We start from the raw sequence: 18,177 nt of genomic DNA, 5'->3' as shown, positions 1-18,177 counted from the left end.
CACACAGCCAAAGTGAGGCATTGTGCTGACACTGCTAATCTCAGCAGAACTCTGCCATCCCGAATCCTGAATCAATCTGTCTCCATCTCCGCACGTGTCCCCCACACGCACCAGCGCTCAGCCTGCCAGAGTGTTCTAAAGTGTGTGTGTGTGTGTGTGTGTGTGTGTGTGTGTTTGCTGCCGCCAGCCGTGCGGGTCACACGGCTCGGAGAGCCATGTTTGCCGCACTGGAGATTCTGACCACTCCCACTGGCCCGCAGTAATCACACAGACACCAGCCAGGCAAGCGTGTGGGGGAACCGTTACAACGCACACACACACACACACACACACACACACACACACACACACACACACACACACACACACCCAGGCCTGCACGGTACAACACAGACACTCATCTGTGAGATTAGAAGCTTTTGGGCACAAACCTTTTACATGAAGGGATAGAGAAAGAAAAGGGGGAAAAAACAGAAAGAAAGAACAAAAGAAACAATCAGAGAAAGAGCGAGAGAGAGAGAGTGGGGGTGGGTGCAGATGTGGAGGTGAGCGTTAGAGACGGGGGGGGGGGGGGGTGTAGCACAGGCAGATGGGCACAGGTGGCACCATGCCAGCCAGAACAGTGAGCTGAGCTGCCAACACTGCCCCCCCCCCACCTGCCCACACCGCCCCCCCTGCACATTAATCTCCAGTCCTCCATAACGCTTCCAGTTAACCTGTCCCACCTCAGCTGGGGTTAAAGGGATGCATGGTGAGTGAGGGTGGTGTTAAAGGGGGGCGGGGCCAACCCTCACGGCTCTGCGTGTTATAGGGGGGCGGGGGCCGACCCTCACGACTCTGCGTGTTATAGGGGGGCGGGGCCAACCCTCACGGCTCTGCGTGTTAAAGGGGGCGGGGCAGGTCGGAAAGGGATCGTTCTGACGAGGCCGTGCTGTTCACGCCAACACTGACTGGACTGCACCTGTAACGGGTAGGTGAGGCAGCTGGGCGCACACGCACGCACGCACACACACGCACACACACGCATGCACTAGTCAGTGGTATGAGCATGTAAGCATAAAGGAAAATAAATAAATAAGTGGATCTCCTCAGCAGCTGCTGGAACACTTAACACTGCTCTAATTACCCAGCAGTGAGTTACAGCACCGCTTTTAATTAAAGAACTACAGCAGTCACGCATGCGTGGTCTGACGCACACACACTGGCATGCCCAACACGGCCGGCCCGGGGGGAGAGGCGGGCCGGTATGAGGCCTAATTCAACAGCTTAGCGATGCGTTTCGGGCCAGATCGATACCGGCGGTGCAGAGGTGGAGAGAGCTGCATATTCATGTCATTAGCGCACAATAGAGGAATAACCCACTGATACCATGCCTGTCGGCACACAGCCACGCCCCAATGCCCCGCCCCATGCCCCGCCCATTGTGCTTCAACGGGCTACTCTTGCATCAGCTCACACACACACACAACAATCACCATCAATTTCCTTTACATGTTTTTTCCTTTCCCCCTCAGATCTTCGTTTCCTTTAGGCATGGACCATAACACGAGGTGCCACCACTATCTGCAGACGCAGCGTTACATTTGTTTGGGAGTTTCCCCCAAATTAGGATTTGACCCACAACCCACGTTGAGAAGCTTTCATCAATGGCGACTCCCTCATGCTGCAGAGAAGGACGAGCTGATATTCTCAAACCTCCTTAGCTGATATTCTCAGACCGTCTTGGCCAGGTGAAGGTACCACTACCCACCTGCAGCGAACGTTTCTAAGCGTTAGTGCTGTTCGGCTGCGAGACGTGGGCTTGGGTCGTGCTGTCTGGAAGCTGGGAAGCTCACCTTGCTCCTTCTCTCCATCTGTTCCCTTCTCTCGCCATCCTGTTCTCACCGAGACGGACCTTTAATCTGCCCCTCCCCCCCTCCATCTCTTCATTTCCCCTCTTTCCCTTTTGTTTCGTCTCACATTTGACTCATTCCGCCTCTCTCCTTTAGTGCCAGCGCTCCGTGAGTCATCACACCCCTACCCCTCCCCCGCACCCCCAATCGCCCCTCCCCCCGCACCGCATCCCCAACCACCACCCCCCCCCCCCCCCCCAACATCTCCGTGGTCCCGGAGCACAAAGGACTTGAAATTACTTCCAGAGTTTCTTAGAGGACCGATTAGTTACATGCAGAATAAATAGGAAGACGGATGGATACGATGCTGAGCTCTACGGCCGTGGAGGCAGGTTCTCCGTGACTGCCCCACGGCGGACGATCGCTGGTGTTGCTGGGAAGACCCATTACGGGAAGCCCAGGAGGCCAGTGCTCAGTTCTTCTGGGCCAGACACCAGTGGCTCGCCCCCCCCCCCCCCCCCCCCCCCCCCGAGACGACTCCCATGAGCCGAGACACCGTCTAAAGCTGTAGCTGAGGTGAAAGCCATCACAGGGCGGACCGTTGAAAAACGGCTCCTTCCAGACAGGGAACATGACTCTGATTCCATTCTGATTGGGAAGTCTACAGAGGCTGGATGCACTCTGGAGATATTTGATCTCTCAGAGTGCTGCAAACTGCATATCAACCACTAGGTTTTATGCCTCGGTACCAGAGGCATGGTGCTTATTTAAAATGTCATGGGCCAATGATGAGCTTGTTGGGCTGGATAAACAATCCATACTCCTCCCCCGCCCCCCTCTGCCCACATTACTCCAGCACTAAAGCTATTGTGCTTCCTAGGCATAAAATCAGACACGCAATTGATGAACATTTTGGCGAATGAAGAATGGTGAGTCCAACGTGCAGGGATCCACACCGAGCGTGTGTGTATCGGCGCTCGGCCAGTGCGGACCCTGTGTCCTTTCTTCTGATAGGGTGGAAGGAGACGACCTTGAGAAGACCTTGCATCAGATTTGTGCACAACCTACACTTTGAGGAACGCACAGAAACGGTACAAAACGATGAGCTCATCTCTCCGCAACAGATGGGCTATAACCGCCAAGCCGGCTCCTGCGTGCTGGCCATTTCTCCGAAACGCCGAGACCTCGGGCGGAAGATACTTCACCATGATGTCAAGTTTTATCTCAGCAGTTAAACGTGTCACCATTAGGTACGTTCTCTTTCGTTCACGTGGTGACCCGTCCCAGATTCATCCCTCAGTTCTAACTCCAGGCTCAGGTTCTTAGGGACGTGGGATTTGTGTTTACCATCATCATCTTCACTAGGTTTTCTCAGCCTGAATGTGGGACACACACACATTTTACTCATTTCAGACGCTTTCCAACTAGTGTGTGAGGGTCAGCACACAGACACACAGGTACAGATGCACTTAAAACAGCGGTCTGCTGGGCTTCACATGGTTAACAGTAAGAATATGGATTGGAATAAGCCTTTACAAATGTTATATTCAAGAAATATATGTATTACTATAATATGGCTTGCAATAAACAAACAAATATTCAGGTGTGCATTTTAGCTATACAGTTCCTGTCTTTGTAATTTGTATTAACCAAATAAAGAAATATGATATTTCAAATAACATTTACTGAGCAAACTGTACATGAATATCCCACCAATTAATAGAGCATTCATTTAAATAAGACAACTAAAAAAAAAAAGAAAAAGAAAGAAAAGAGAAAAAAAAATTCTCTTTTAAAAATTCTTCTAAATTCAGTGTCATGGGTGAAAAGTGTGAAGAAAAATATGAGGAAAGAAAAATTGGTTTAATGAAACCAACGGAAACTAAACCAAACGTAAAAGTGCACAAGAAGAACGAAAGAATGCAAACGTAACCAAGCAACCGACAGCAGTCGTGTAAACTAAAGAGAAGCATAAACAGCAGAACAATCTTGGGGTCGCTAACGGATAGTTAGTTAATATGATTGGCCAAATAGTGTGAATATTTCTTCTGATAGGTCATATTAAAAAAAACGCTTTATTTGCAGGCACCATGCACGTGCAATTATTTTCTCGCATCTTTTGCAATGTGTTTATTGCGCGTGTTTCTATGGCGATGACGATGAAAATACAATTTATCGGTCAGGACTATTCAGAAGTCAATACCTGCGCAGGTATAGTGAGGATGTGTCAAATCACATGATTGACAGTGGCATCTCCCTGGCAACATAAACACTTCAGCGTTGGTGGTGATTGTGGTAAGTGACACAGCAGGTACGACTGATGGGGTTTAGCTGCGTGGTGGAGTGATTAACTCTGAACAAGAGCCTCTCCTGCAGGTAAATAACCACTATAAAACCTGTGAGTGGTAAAGCCGCATATCCGACCTGCTAGCGTGGCTGCTGTCTTTCTCCTTCTGATCCTCTCCCCCTCTCCGTTCTCTCCATCCCTTTCTCACCCCCTTCTTTTCTTTCTCTCGCTCTCTCCCTTTTTCTCTGCCTATCTTTCCATCTCTTTTACTCACTATCTCCTTCTTTCCATCTCATTCTCTCCCCTGCACTCTCCCTCTCTTGGAGGGTGGAGGGTGAGGGTGGGGGTGGAGGGTGAGGGTGACACACCGCCATGTGTGAACTACTGATGCTCTCTCTCAGCCTCCGTCTGTGTTTCCAAGAATTATTGTGTCAATTTATAGGTGTCATCACATACGGGAGATAACATACCAAGGCAGATTTGTTCATGAAGTCACATGTGCTCTCTCTAACTTTTACACCACACACACACAGTCCTGCAGTCTCTCCCTGTGCATCTGAACTGCCTACAACTCCCACACTCCACTACACACAATGCGCAGGACCCATCTCTACAGTCTCGACACATGCTAAATGCCTACAACCCCCACACTGCATTGCACAATATGAACTGTAGAAGATGTCGGCATTCCCTCACACAGACAGCTGGAGACAGACACGCCCCCCCCCCCCCCCCCCCCCCCCCCCCCACCTGACCCCACACACACATGAACAAACACGCACGCATACACATGGTCGATCAGTGGTTATGTCATAGTGATGCATCGTGTGTGTAGGAACAGTGTTGCTACTGGGCCAACAGCTGAATGTGAGGGCCACTGAAGTGAGTGAGATGCTATTTCACACCCAGTTCTAACACACACACACACACACACACACACACACACACACACACACACACACACACACACACACACACACACACACACACACACACACACACACACACACACACACACAGCGGTGTCGAGGTAACACGAGCACTGTATCAGCCACTGATGTCACTAACCAGAACCAATGAAAAGCATGAAGGCAATCACATCACACACGTCCACCTTTAAATCCATTCGTGATCTGAGGATTCATCAAAGCATGGTGCATGGTGATTGGTCAGCACCTGGTAGTCATTAGTCAGTAATAGGTTGAGGTTTTGCGGTATGTTACCTGTGATTTCACTCATAGGAGTGGAAGCTCTGATCTGGGATCATGTGCCTCCCTTTGATATATACTTACATATATACTCTATACTGACATAAAATCTGGCCTTGGAACAGAATGACTGATTTTATTAACACAAATCTTGCCGTCCATGTAAAGCAAACCAGTGCACAAGTGCAGAGGTCAGCAGTTTAATCCTACAGTCAAACGCATAAGGACATGAAGTTCTCCAACAGGCCTTAGAGTAAAACACTGGGTGCAGGAGGTGAGTCCTGGAGATTTGCTGGAGATATCTGCTCCATGTTCCTGCCACTTCAGACCTCCAGCAGAACTTCAGTTCCAACGGCCCTGGGGATATTTTCATCTAGTGAAGTCACAGCAACGTTTGAACTTCCTGAGAAGGCTGAAGAAGTTTGGCATTCCTGCTGAGAGTCTAAGCAACTTCTACTTCTACATCTACTAGGATACCAACGAGTGTTCTCCTCAGTGGCGTGTCTGGTTTGGGAACGGCACAGGATCACAAGGCTCCCCAGAGGGACTACCAGAACATCACGGGAGGACATTTAACCACACCAGGGTCACCAGAGGAACACACCTCACCATCGTGGGCTTGGCTCACCCACAGTGTGTCTTCACACTCCGGCCATCAGAGCGATGGTTTGGCAGTGTGGAATCAAGAACTACTGGAGTCAGGAAGAGCTTTTAGACACAGGCCACACACTGGCACACGCACACACGCGTGATTCACTGCGGCGCACACACACGCGTGATGCACTGCGGCACACGCACACACACACCGGGCTTTATGCTGTTGAACACAGGACTGCAATTTGCACACTATGCACATGACACTTCAAACACACTACTATATAAAGAACGTCAGTGTCTTATGGCTCTTAGTCAGTCACTACATTTCAACGAGGGCTTTACATTTAATAACACTCTTCAGTGTCCTGTGCTGCACATGATAAAAACAGCGTATTTCATACCTACATAATATAGTCTTCTATTTCCTTCTTTTATTTCCCTGCTTCTTCATTTTAAACATTTATGTATTTTACATATTTTTCTTTATTTCGCCACAGCAGAAAGAATGCGGAATGAGAGTCTTATAAACTCTTGGAAGTTAAGCACTAAAAACATTTTAAAAAGTTATTGATAAGTGCTTTTAAGATCATGAACACTTGTGTAACGTATAAAGGCCTGAACACGCAGAGCTGTTCTTTCTGCCGGAGACTCTACAGCTGCGGTAACGTTTTTTTTTTATAACATCGTTCCCACCACAAACAAGCCCGCACTACTCAAGGTCTTGGCCCCGCCCCCTGACACGCCCGTGGGCGGTCCTACCTTCGCAGCTGCTGTGTCCCTCCTCGTATCCGGCGCTACAGCTGCACTTCCCGATGGGCACCAGCCACTCCCCCTCGGCGCTGCAGTGCATCCGGGGCGGAGTCTCGGCGTCCACCACCTCCGAGTTGTTCACGCAGGCGCCCCGCACCTCCACCAGCGTGGCGAAGGCGGCCTCTGCCACCGTGTCGGGGAACACGGCCAGGTTCTGCACCGTGGCCAGGCAGCGCTTGTAGTAAACCCGCACCGAGACGATGGCCACGCAGGCGCCCACGTCCTGGAAGGCCAGGTGGAACCCGCGGCGGTTCAGGTGACCGATCTCCCGCACCTCCGTGTTCAGCTTCATCTTGCGCTCGCCCAGGTCGCCCTGCGTGAAGCTCTCGTCGGCCGCAATGGTGTCGATCTTGCTGTAGCGGTCCTCGCGGGCCACCCGGCCCAGGTCCCAGTCCGACTCGGCGTACAGGAGGTTGAAGGTCTCCTTGCAGCTGCCCGCCACCCCCGGGATGCTGTTGCAGTCACGCAGCGTGAACTGAAGCTCGATGAAGATGCGCTGACCCGCCTGACGCCGGATCCAGCCCGTCTGCAGCCAGTTGTTCTGGTTGGCCTCCATGACGTTGCACACCTGGTACGTGCGGATGGGTTTGTACTTCTCGTCCACGCCGCTGATCTCCTCCCACTGTGCGGTGGAGAGAAACGTGCGTCACACCGCGGGCGAAAACGTGTGTGTGTGTGTGTGTTTGTGTGTGTGTGTGTGTGTGTGTGTGTGTGTGTGTGTGTGTGTGTGTGTGTGTTTGGGGGGGGATGCTGTTGTTTGAGGAATCTGTGCCATTTTACACTTGTACTTATGGAATAAGTCAGGACTGAACAACCTGCTCTCACTTCCTTCCTGTCATAACTCAGAGACGTAATCACATTCTGAACGTATAGACAGAGTACATTTCCTGTGTGTACATGAATTCACCCCGAGGTTCTGCTCTAATGGTTTGGGCCCCATCCTCCCTTCAAGCTGTTTTCTACTTAAACGTATTTACAGCATAATACCTATTCATAGCATCCATATACATAGGTGATGTTCAAGAAGCCGTCACTCAAACCAAAGTGAACATCTATAAGAAGGAATGTTCTCATTTGTACAGAACAGACACAATGTAGTCAACTGCATTTGAAAAATCTGGGCACAGGATTTCAACAGCTTATTCATCCTCAGACTCTAAGCCACTCAGACATTTGTGTAAATATTCAAATGGGACCAAAAGTATGACAAAACAAGTCTGAATATGATCAGAGACTCGTGTAGCCACTTCCCTTCAAAACCCATCACCACTCCGCCGTCGTGGACGACCAATAGCAGCTTTTACCAGAAGGCTGTTAAGGGGATGCAACTTCGACACTAGACGACAGAACGGGCCGACCTTCACATCAAACCGCAGAGAAAAGTTTATGGTCCTCGTTTGGGTCAAGGTGAATTTGTTTAGTTTGTCATGCATCACGATTCCAATTATGTATGGTATTCCTGTGAGGTTGTATCATATCACAACCAGGCCAGAACCAGACCGGGCCCGTTTCACATGCAAAACAATGTATAATCTACTGTTCTGTGTTTCCTACACAGGCTGCAGTCATAACTGAGCTCCTTGTACAAGGAAGGACATAATGAGTCTCACTTGTCAAAGGCTCCCCTAACATTTCCTCAATTAATTACAGACTAAGTGAGATGCATGTTTCACTGGGAATTAAGCTATTTGAGTCCCAGCCTGAATCAGTCTGAGCCTCGCAATCCACAGAAGTGTCTGAGTTTCTGTGTGTGTGTGTGTGTGTGTATATGTGTGTGTGTGTGTAACTGATTTGTGAGCATCTCTGTGACTTCATGCTCATATGCTTGTGTAAGTGCATGTGTATGAGAGTGAGACTGTGTGTGCATGCAATTGTGTATGTCCGTCCTTGTATGTGTGTTTGTGTGTGTGTGTGTGTGTGTGTGTGTGTGCACAAGTCTTTCCTATTTGTGCATCCACAGTCACGCAGCTGCAACGGATGATGTCGTGGGAGCTGGAGACTGTGGATTTAATCACCATCATGTCCAGAATTAACGAGCTAAACAAATAACAGCTTGCTGTGAGTCCCCACCGCCGGGCCTTCACTCTTAGCCTTGGTGCGGCAGGAGAGCGCCGACCGGCCCAGACTGGATCCGACCCGCCTCTGCTTAATGTTCAGCTCAACCGGCAAAGACAACAGCAGCTGTGATCTGTAGCGTGTGGCGCTGCAGGACAATTTAATGAGCGGGACGTCGGAGAGGGGGTGTCCGTGATGGGCTGAATTGCAACCATTAGCTAAAGTTTTAGATTACAGTCTAGGATTGAGATGAGCTGCTTGGGAGAGGGATCACAGTAACCAAACAAACCAGTGAATCTGCAGGGAATCCAATGTGAACAGTAAAAGAGGGACTTACGCCATTTGAAGGATACGAGGTCCAGCCCAGTTCTGCTTGGGATTCTTTTGAATTCAGCAAGACGACTGAAAGAGAAAAAGAAACCGTTACATTCATTAACTGTTTACTGCCACTAAATCACAATAAGCATGGATGAAGCTGTTGCACCACCTTAATACACCATAATACAAGAGGCACATGGGGGAGTTAAGGATAGCGGACATGTTGGGGCAGATATCGGTGTGCCTGTATTGCCACGGAAAGTAATCATCATCTACGGCACACTGGAGTTTTTATTTGACATAAAAACCAGTAATTGTGTCACAAATCACAACATATGAAGCAAAGCAGAATTGCCTGTGTCAGTCCTCCATGTGCTAATCGCACTCCGCTTCCACAGAGAAACTGGACGTGAAGCAGACAGCATTCTTGACAAACTATTAACTGAGGCCAGACAGGAAGTAGCTGCTGGTCTCTGTAGAGAAACTGAGCTGAAAGGTGCAGGCGGGTACAAATAAGGGCACTCGGCTAAATAAAGCCACACAGACGTCTGCAGCGAAAAGCCGAAGCTTCCAGACAGAATTTCCTTGGACAAATACAAGTTATAGTTTGAGTCTGTGTTTGAAGCAGAAGAAAAGAACACGTTTAAAACATCACATGAAAAAGAAGAAAAAACAAGAGAGGGTCAATTAAATAAACAACTTCACGTTGGGAACATGTTCACAAGAACACATGTCGCTTTGATTGTGCATGAAAAACAGCCACGTACAAATATATCAACTGCAGCTGCACTTCAAAGATGGAATAATAAGCAAGAGTCTCTCAGCACCTTAGACAAGGCCAGTGCTGCCTGAAGCAATATCATAAACCTACACAAGTGGCACAGCAAGTTAACGCCATCCCTGTGCAACAGTTTCCTTTAAAAACAACCAAGTCAATGATGCTTGATCAGCACCATGGACAGCGCGCGCGCTGCCATGAGAATACATTAGAGCTTTAGACAAGGCTGGTCTGGAACAGCCAGTGTTTCAGCACCATAGAGAAGGATGCCACAGTTGCCACCTAAGAACCCTGGATAGCTCCATTCACTTGACCCAAGATCAGCACCTTGGACAGAGGCTGCTGGACAGCTTCCTCGGCTTGAGGACAGATTAGCACCTTGGACAGCAGCTCAGGCTCAGTAGCCCGAGCTTCACAGGGAGATTCACATTCACAATCTCATTTTTTGTTCTGATTTTAAACTTGTTTTTATAGGCATGGATTGCACAGTCTTAGATTGACTGCACTCCTGTTTCTCCATGGACATGTTGTTTTAACCTAAAACTAGCCTTAAAGCAAAAGGGGTGAAAAAAATACAACAATCTTTCTGCATCATCGGAGATAAGACACAGATGAAAATAAGAAGTGTTGAAACACAGATCAAGACAAGTAGACTTGTGAAAATCATGTGATGTAACTACATTTAATTGCAGATGGACCGTGTACAAACAAAGAAACGGCAGAGGCACGTTCAGGGATGAGGAATTACAGGCCTCCACAAAGTGAACGCTAGGAATTTAAATGCCCAATGAATGAGTGAAGAACACAGCCAAGACACTTGTTCCCCTGCCAAGACTAACAACTCCGCTCAAATCGCACTTCAATTACATGGTGCGGAGGACATTTGCCTGCGACGCTGGACTAATTACTGTGACAAAAGCTCCGATTCTGTTGTCGCTTTCAGCTGAACATTAATATTAGTAATGCTGCTCTGCCAAACAGCTCGTTTCTCCACGGCTCAGGCTGTCAAACGTGCACCCGAGTGAGACCAACTGCCAATGATGTATGTCCCGCCTGCTTTAACACACATGCACAGACATATATCCGTGTTTATGTGCTTGCGTGTCTGCATATGCGCGCACGCATCTGCTCACACACACACACACACACACACACACACACACACACACACACACACACACACACACACACACACACACACACACACACACACACACCACACACACACACACACACACACAACCTCTGGTGTTGCCATGACTAGTTTGAAGATTGTGTGTGTAAAGGGCATTTAATCAACACAGAGGCCAAGGACAGACGCCATGCCAAGGAGAGAGAACTTAAGCGCGTCTGGCTTCATGTCACGCATGCTCGGCGAGATCTTTGCTCAGCTGCACACACTGAAACGTTTAGCCTAACAAACATCGGTCTGGCAGCCATTGAACCTAAACAATTATTAATACCAACAATGATGACTAGATTTTCCTCTGGGGGACTCTTAGCTGAGGCTTTTGGTTGGAGTTTGTGGTGAAGGTGGTATCAGCGTAGACCTGAAGCAGATCGTGCAGGTGTTGGTCTGTCTGCGTGCTCCTCGGATGTTCTGGACACATCCCTAAATGTTCTCAGCTGTCATGAGCCCCCGCCAACATCAAGCCCTCAACCCCCCCCCCCCCCCCCCCCCACTGACTGGAGCATCGTCTTAGGGAGCAAAGGAGAGGGGGTGCTGGTGGAGGAGGGGGGGATGGAGAGAACAAGAGAACAAAATAAAAGAGGGAAGCAATGCACTAGGGTTAAGCTTGTATTAATCTTTCGGTCCCTCTATTACACACTGTGCACACACACATGCGCGTGCGCGCACGGACACCCCCCCCCCCCCCCCCCAATGCACACACATCCTAAATAAAGGAAGAGTTATAAAATAAGTACCGGAAAATTCAATAGGAAGGATTAGCCACATGTTGTTACAGAGTCCTACCAGCAACCTCTGAGTAACTTATCTTCATCCACACACACACAGCACACACACGCAGGGCACAGGCTCGGAGACAGCCAATCAGAGGGTAGCAGCCCACGGGACACTCATTGGTCAGGCATTATCCCTCTAATAACCATACACCAAAAGACACACGGGCAGGGTGTGTGTGTGTGTGTGTGTGTGTGTGTGTGTGTGTCTGTGTGTGTGTGTGAGAGAGAGAGAGAGAGAGAGAGAGAGAGAGAGAGAGGGAGGGAGTTTATTCCACAGTGGACGTTAACTCCCATATAACAGCAGAGCACATTAACTTGGGCCCTGTTCAGCCTTTTTACAGCCTCATTAAACTTTTAGATTCAGTAATGGAGTCTAAAGAGGATCTCCCCTCCTCCATCACACACACACACACATACACACACACCACACCTGATCCACCAATCAGAGCTCACTCAGCTCAGGTAGAACTTCCATCCAATGAAATTCAGAGCAGTGTGTCCATGCCCCCCCCCCCAAATAACAAACTTATGCTGCAACAACAAGTTCGCACAGAGACTGAAATCGGGATGGAGTCAAAATAAACAGCTTCGAGTGTCTTATGTTTGATGACTGCATGGCCAGGCTGACTGTGGATGTGCGTCCTCTCACAACAGCCATATCCACATACCAGCCCGGCCCATTCAGGCAGCGTTCACGCGCCATTAGCTCGTCTAGACACACGCATCGAAGAGAAAAAGAGTTCCTCGCTGAGCTTTTCACCACCCCTTCACAAACCCTTGGTGGGCTGCGTCACATTTTCCACGCTGGCACCGTTGAAGTGCGCCTTGCCACGCTGCACCCTTGAACACTCAGCTGAGTGCACACTTGAGTGAGAGAGTGAGGTGAAAGGTCGAAGTGCACCGATTAAGGATTGTGTGACTGAGGATGTGCGAGTTCATCCACCTTCGTGTGTGTGTGTGTGTGTGTGTGTGTGTACGTACCTCTTCTTTAAGGGTCTCTTGTTAAAATGAAAGAGTTCCAAAATTCACCAGCTAAAGTAGCACTTTTGTGAATATTAGTTAATAGTTCAAGTGAATATTTGACTAAAGTACCAAAAGTAAAAATAAAAGCTATTAAAATAATTAAAATGGCTTTCGTTGTCAGTTCACACAACCTGAAAATATATAGACCTGGACTTGGAAAAATAAGCAGAGCTTGGAGAACTTAAAGTATCGCTTAAGTACAGTGAACTTTACGTTCATGCAAGAAAAGACAACAAACAGCATGTTAATATTGAACAACAGTATTTAAGTACAATAGTATGATGCGCACATTATGACATCTCACAGCAGCTGTGTAATGATGCTAGTGAGCATCTTCTCCAGATGAGTTGAAAGGCTGACGTTTTGGGGAGCAGGTCTCCACATGTTGGAGACACACTGTGAGATGGAGAAATTCTCAAACCATCCTCCACTAAAAACGACTTAAGCTAGTTGAGAATCTGGAGCATTACAATTGTTGGTTCGATTAAACTCACAAAATGGCCAGAAAAAGACAACTTTCAATTGAAACTCGACAGTCTATTCTTGTTCTGAGAAATGAAGTCTATTCCATGCGAGACATTGCCAAGAAACTGAAGATTTCCTACAATGGTGTGTACTACTCCCTTCAGAGGAGAGCACAGACAGGCTCTAACCAGAGTAGAAGGAGAAGTGGAAGGCCCCGCTGCACAACTGAGCAAGAAGACAAGTACATTAGAGTCTCCAGTTTGAGAAATCGACGCCTCACAGGTCCTCAACTGGCAGCTTCATTAAATAGTACCCGCAAAACGCCAGTGTCAACATCTACAGTGAAGAGGCAACTCTGGGATGCTGGCCTTCAGGGCAGAGTGGCAAAGAAAAAGCCATATCTGAGATTGGCTAATAAAAGAAAAAGATTAATATGGGCAAAAGAACACAGACACTGGACAGAGGAAGATTGGAAAAAAGTGTTATGGACAGACGAATCAAAGTTTGAGGTGTTTGGATCACACAGACGGACATTTGTGAGACGCAGAACAACTGAAAAGATGCTGGATGAGTGCCTGACACTTGATTGGAGCAAATTTCATCCTGCCACAGGACAATGCCCCAAAGCACACCTCCAAATTATGCACAAACTATTTAGAGAAGAAGCAGGCAGCTGGTGTTTTATCAGTAATGGAGTGGCCAGCGCAGTCACCAGATCTCAACCCCATTGAGCCGTTGTGGGAGCATCTTGACCGTTTGGTACGAAAAAAGTGCCCATCAACCCAATCAAACTTGTGGGAGCGGCTTCAGGAAGCATGGGGTGAAATTTCTCCAGATTACCTCAGCAAATTAACAGCTAGAATGCCAAAGGTCTGCAATGCTGTAATTGCTGCTAAGGGAGCATTCTTTGACGAAAGCAAAGTTTAAAGTTCAACTAAAAAAAAAAAAACATTATTTCTACCTTGTCAATGTCTGAACTATATTTCTATTCATTTTGCAACTCATTTCATAAATAAAAGTATGAGATTTCAGGGCAAAACACAAAATTGTCTAGGTGACCCCAAACTTTTGAACGGTAGTGTAAGTATACACCTACTTTGTAAAACATATTCCACTAAAAACATACCTACATACTAAAACATATTCCACTAAAAACACACCCATTTACTATAACATATTTCAGTTACCGTTACGGCTTTAAATGAGAAAGAGACCAAAGTGTCTGTGTCTCACCCCTGCCATACGTCACGTCACCTGTCCGGGTGGGTAAAGAAGGCTGAAACACAACGTTATGGACGCCACCACAACAGGACGGCCGTTCAAACAAACATTCAAACTAAATATAAACCCGATAACATGAAGGCTTCCATTTTTGCACCACATATTCCTCACCACAAACAACCTCCTGCATCCACGATATTGACGTCGCGATCATGCTTCACAAATGCCAGTGGAGTGTTGGCAGTGTGTGTGTGTGTGTGTGTGTGTTTCCAAAAATAACTGAAGTGGATAACTTCAGTGATTTGCCAACTAGCCATTGTCTAGATGCGTGAAGTTAGACGTCTTTAACGTGCTCTCGCCTGCCTCCTACGTAGCTACGTAGCTACGTATCACGCTCGCATCAATGCCTGCTCATCGCCGCCTCCTTTCTGGCCAATTAGGAGTGCGTGTGAAAAACCTCTACTTTGACTCACCAGACTCTCTAGTAGCGTAATTAATTGATTAGGAACCCGCTGTGAGTCTTCGGATCACGGCTACAGCCCAGTGCTTGCAGTCCATCCGTTTGTATTAGCCTTCATCATGCTCTTCGTCAGTGGGCTGGTTCTCACCGCAGGACTGCACTTCAGCGCCAGCTTAACAGGCATTACCACGTCTGCACGGCTGAGAACAGCCCCTCCTGGTCCGGTGTTTGTAAAACGACCAGTCATGACCCAAGTAAGGGACAGCTGAGCAGCTGTGTATGGGAAGAGTTAGTCTGGTCTGCAAGTCTACACCTATATTATAGCTTTGGGGGGAAATGTATAGAGTAATATGGTGAGTATGGTGAGTACGGTGAGTACGGTGAGTACGCTGAGTACGCTGAGTACGGTGAGTACGGTGAGTGTAGGGGGATTGTAAGCAGCAGGTACAACAGAGTTAGCAGAGCAGGCAAGCTAATGCTAACGTGCCAAGCAGTGGAAAAAGTGATAATTACTGCAGACAGCAGTGCCAATAAATCACCATAAATGGCGCCTTGAACACACAGATCTTTAACAGCGAGCTCCATTATATGATTAAAGACGCCGTCATCGCATTTGAGGTTCTCACTAACCTCTGCCAGTCTTAGCCTTACTGGCAGCACACCTGCTCTCTACAATGCCACGCCCACCATCCACACCTTCAGCCCCGCCCTCCCAAGATGCCCGTGCATAGCACATAGCCACGCCCTCACCTTCAAAATAACTGGCGGGGAAGGAGTTCCAACTTCCTTGCGGACAAGTTACCCGACTGACGGGAACAGCCGTATCGTTAGCATGTTGTGCTAAGCGAGACCGCACGTCTGTGAGGAGAGGCGGCGTGCTTCGAGACGGCTCGCGCGGCAGACGGCTGTGCTATTTGACCTTCCCGTGGTTAGACACTACGGTTGGGCAGTAAATGTCACCGGTGACTCTGTGGTGCTGGTGGTGCTGGTGGGTTTGACAGGTGAGGCAGCGCGGGGTGTCACGGATGAATCTTTGCTAATTGAAGGTGTGACGCTATTCTCCCCTGGAGAAGCTGGCCATGGAGCAGACGTTCTTCAGACAGACAGGGTTGTGCCCCACTCAAACATGCACAGTGACGTGCACGCTCGCAATCACACGGGCGTTCACAGCGACGTGCACGCTCGCAATCACACGGGCGTTCACAGTGACGTGCACACTCACAGTCTCACACATTTGCACAAAAATTATGCTAGACCTAAACTTAACCTAACCCTATAACTGAGCACACGCACGCACACACACACGCACACACACACACACGCACACACACACACACGCACACACACACGCACACACACACACACACACACATATATATATTCCAATCAGTAGCCAAGAGAAAATCTTTTGGCTCTTTTTAGATCAAATCTGCATTTTTGGAAGCCGATTGGTCCTCGCGGACACCAGGCAAATGTCGCTACCAAATTTCACGTTTTCCCATCTGGTCCCCACAAAGTGATAAAAACACAAATGTACACACACCCTCACACACATATGACTGCATCAGAGCATCCAGACCCTGCACAGCTCACGTACGCGTCTCTGTAACTATCGGAGTTGGGAACATTCAGCTCTGTCTCTGAGCAAATCGACTAAGATTACTCAGCTACTTAGGTTTGCTTCTGGAGAGAGAAATCCCGCACTGGCCTGGTGATTCACACTGTGGTGTGGAGCATAATGGGGATGCAAACGAGATTTGTTAGGGTCACAAAATCGGCTCTGAGGGGAAAAAAAGTTTTTTTTTTAATAGAGAATGTAACAAGAGAAAGCAAAGTGTAAGAAAGGCCAATCTACCAACCATCTTTCTTTCTTACTCACTGACACTCTCATGCAGACACGCAGACAGACAGACAGACAGACACGCAGACAGACAGACACGCAGACAGACAGACACGCAGACAGACAGACACGCAGACAGACAGACACGCAGACAGACAGACAGACATGAACTCTGGCACTGTGCAGGGTTTCTCTCTCCCTCCCCCCACTGCGGGTAATGAGAGGTGCACCAGGCTGCTGATGTGGTCTTTAAGAAGCTGGTTGTGCTGTTTTTCTCTTCTCAATTTGAGAGTCTACTTTAGATCAAATTAGGGTCTGATTCTCCTCTCTGCTTCTGTCTGTGGACAGGGCTGTCGTCTAATAAGCTCTCAATCTGTTGGTCTCTCTGCCTCTTTCATTCTCTTTTTCTCATTCCTCATCTTCTTCCTTCCTGTCCCCCGTGCTCTCACACAAGGACGCGTCCTCTCCGTGTCTCTGAATGTCCAAATGCAGAGGATTCATTAAAGACGGGATCGGAGCTCGTCTACTGAAGGAGTCTTTTTTTTTTCCCTCCCAAAAATCTCGACCTTGCTTCACACTCAACATTCGCAACATTCCCTCGGTGGGGATTCAGTTCTTCAGAGTGCTACGTGTCAAGATGAGTCAGAACCAAACTGATCACTCCTTACTCACAATTCTCTCTACTGCTCACTTTTACTCTGGCTCTGCTCTGACGTGCACCAGCACACACACACAGACACACACAGACACACACACACCCACTGCTCCCCATGACATCGAGTGACTCAGAGCAGCACTACGGCCGTGCTGTTCATGCCCTGCAGGTCTGGGCCAGAAGCTCCGCCCACTCATACAACGATGGCGGCCACACGTGGGCCAGGTCTACCCGTGTAGGGGCCTCCCACCAGACCACCGCACCACACACCAGACCACCGCACCACACACCTGCTGTTGATGTAGATCAAGTTTGTGTGTGTGTGTGTGTGTGTGTGTGTGTGTGTGTGTGTGTGTGTGTGTGTGTGTGTGTGTGTGTGTGTGTGTGTGTGTGTGTGCGCGCGCGCGCGTCTACCTCTGTCTTCCTGTCTCCGTCTTTCTCCACCCTCCACAGGGCGACTAGGACAGAGAGGCCCTTCCTCCCTCCATCTCTCTCCTTCTCTCCCTCCCTCCATCTCTCTCCTTCCTTCTCTCCCTCCCTCTCTCTCTCTCTCTCCTTCTCTCCCTCCCTCCATCCATCTCTCCCTTTACTTCTGACTATCTGGCATTCTGCTGCTAATGCTGATGTTGTTGATCTCAGTGATGAATGATGGTCTATGAGTGT

General features: G+C 48.5%; 1 protein-coding gene across 1 annotated transcript in view; it reads right to left on the bottom strand.

The window, feature by feature from the left end:
- Positions 1-3,078: 3,078 nt before the first annotated feature.
- LOC143500431 (ephrin type-A receptor 10-like) overlaps positions 3,079-18,177 on the bottom strand; it is a 29,959-nt gene continuing 14,860 nt past the window's right edge. The window contains exons 2-5 of the mRNA XM_076994549.1: positions 9,127-9,191; positions 6,684-7,356; positions 5,805-5,874; positions 3,079-3,208 (exon numbers count right to left, since the gene is read on the bottom strand). Coding sequence (XP_076850664.1) covers positions 3,079-3,208; positions 5,805-5,874; positions 6,684-7,356; positions 9,127-9,191 — 938 coding nt within the window. The remainder of the gene's footprint in view (positions 3,209-5,804; positions 5,875-6,683; positions 7,357-9,126; positions 9,192-18,177) is intronic.

This window comes from Brachyhypopomus gauderio, chromosome 2, assembly GCF_052324685.1.
Source record: "Brachyhypopomus gauderio isolate BG-103 chromosome 2, BGAUD_0.2, whole genome shotgun sequence".
NCBI lineage: Eukaryota > Metazoa > Chordata > Actinopteri > Gymnotiformes > Hypopomidae > Brachyhypopomus > Brachyhypopomus gauderio.
Note: the sequence above shows the minus strand (reverse complement) of the source record. Positions and strands in the feature narration are given on the sequence as shown.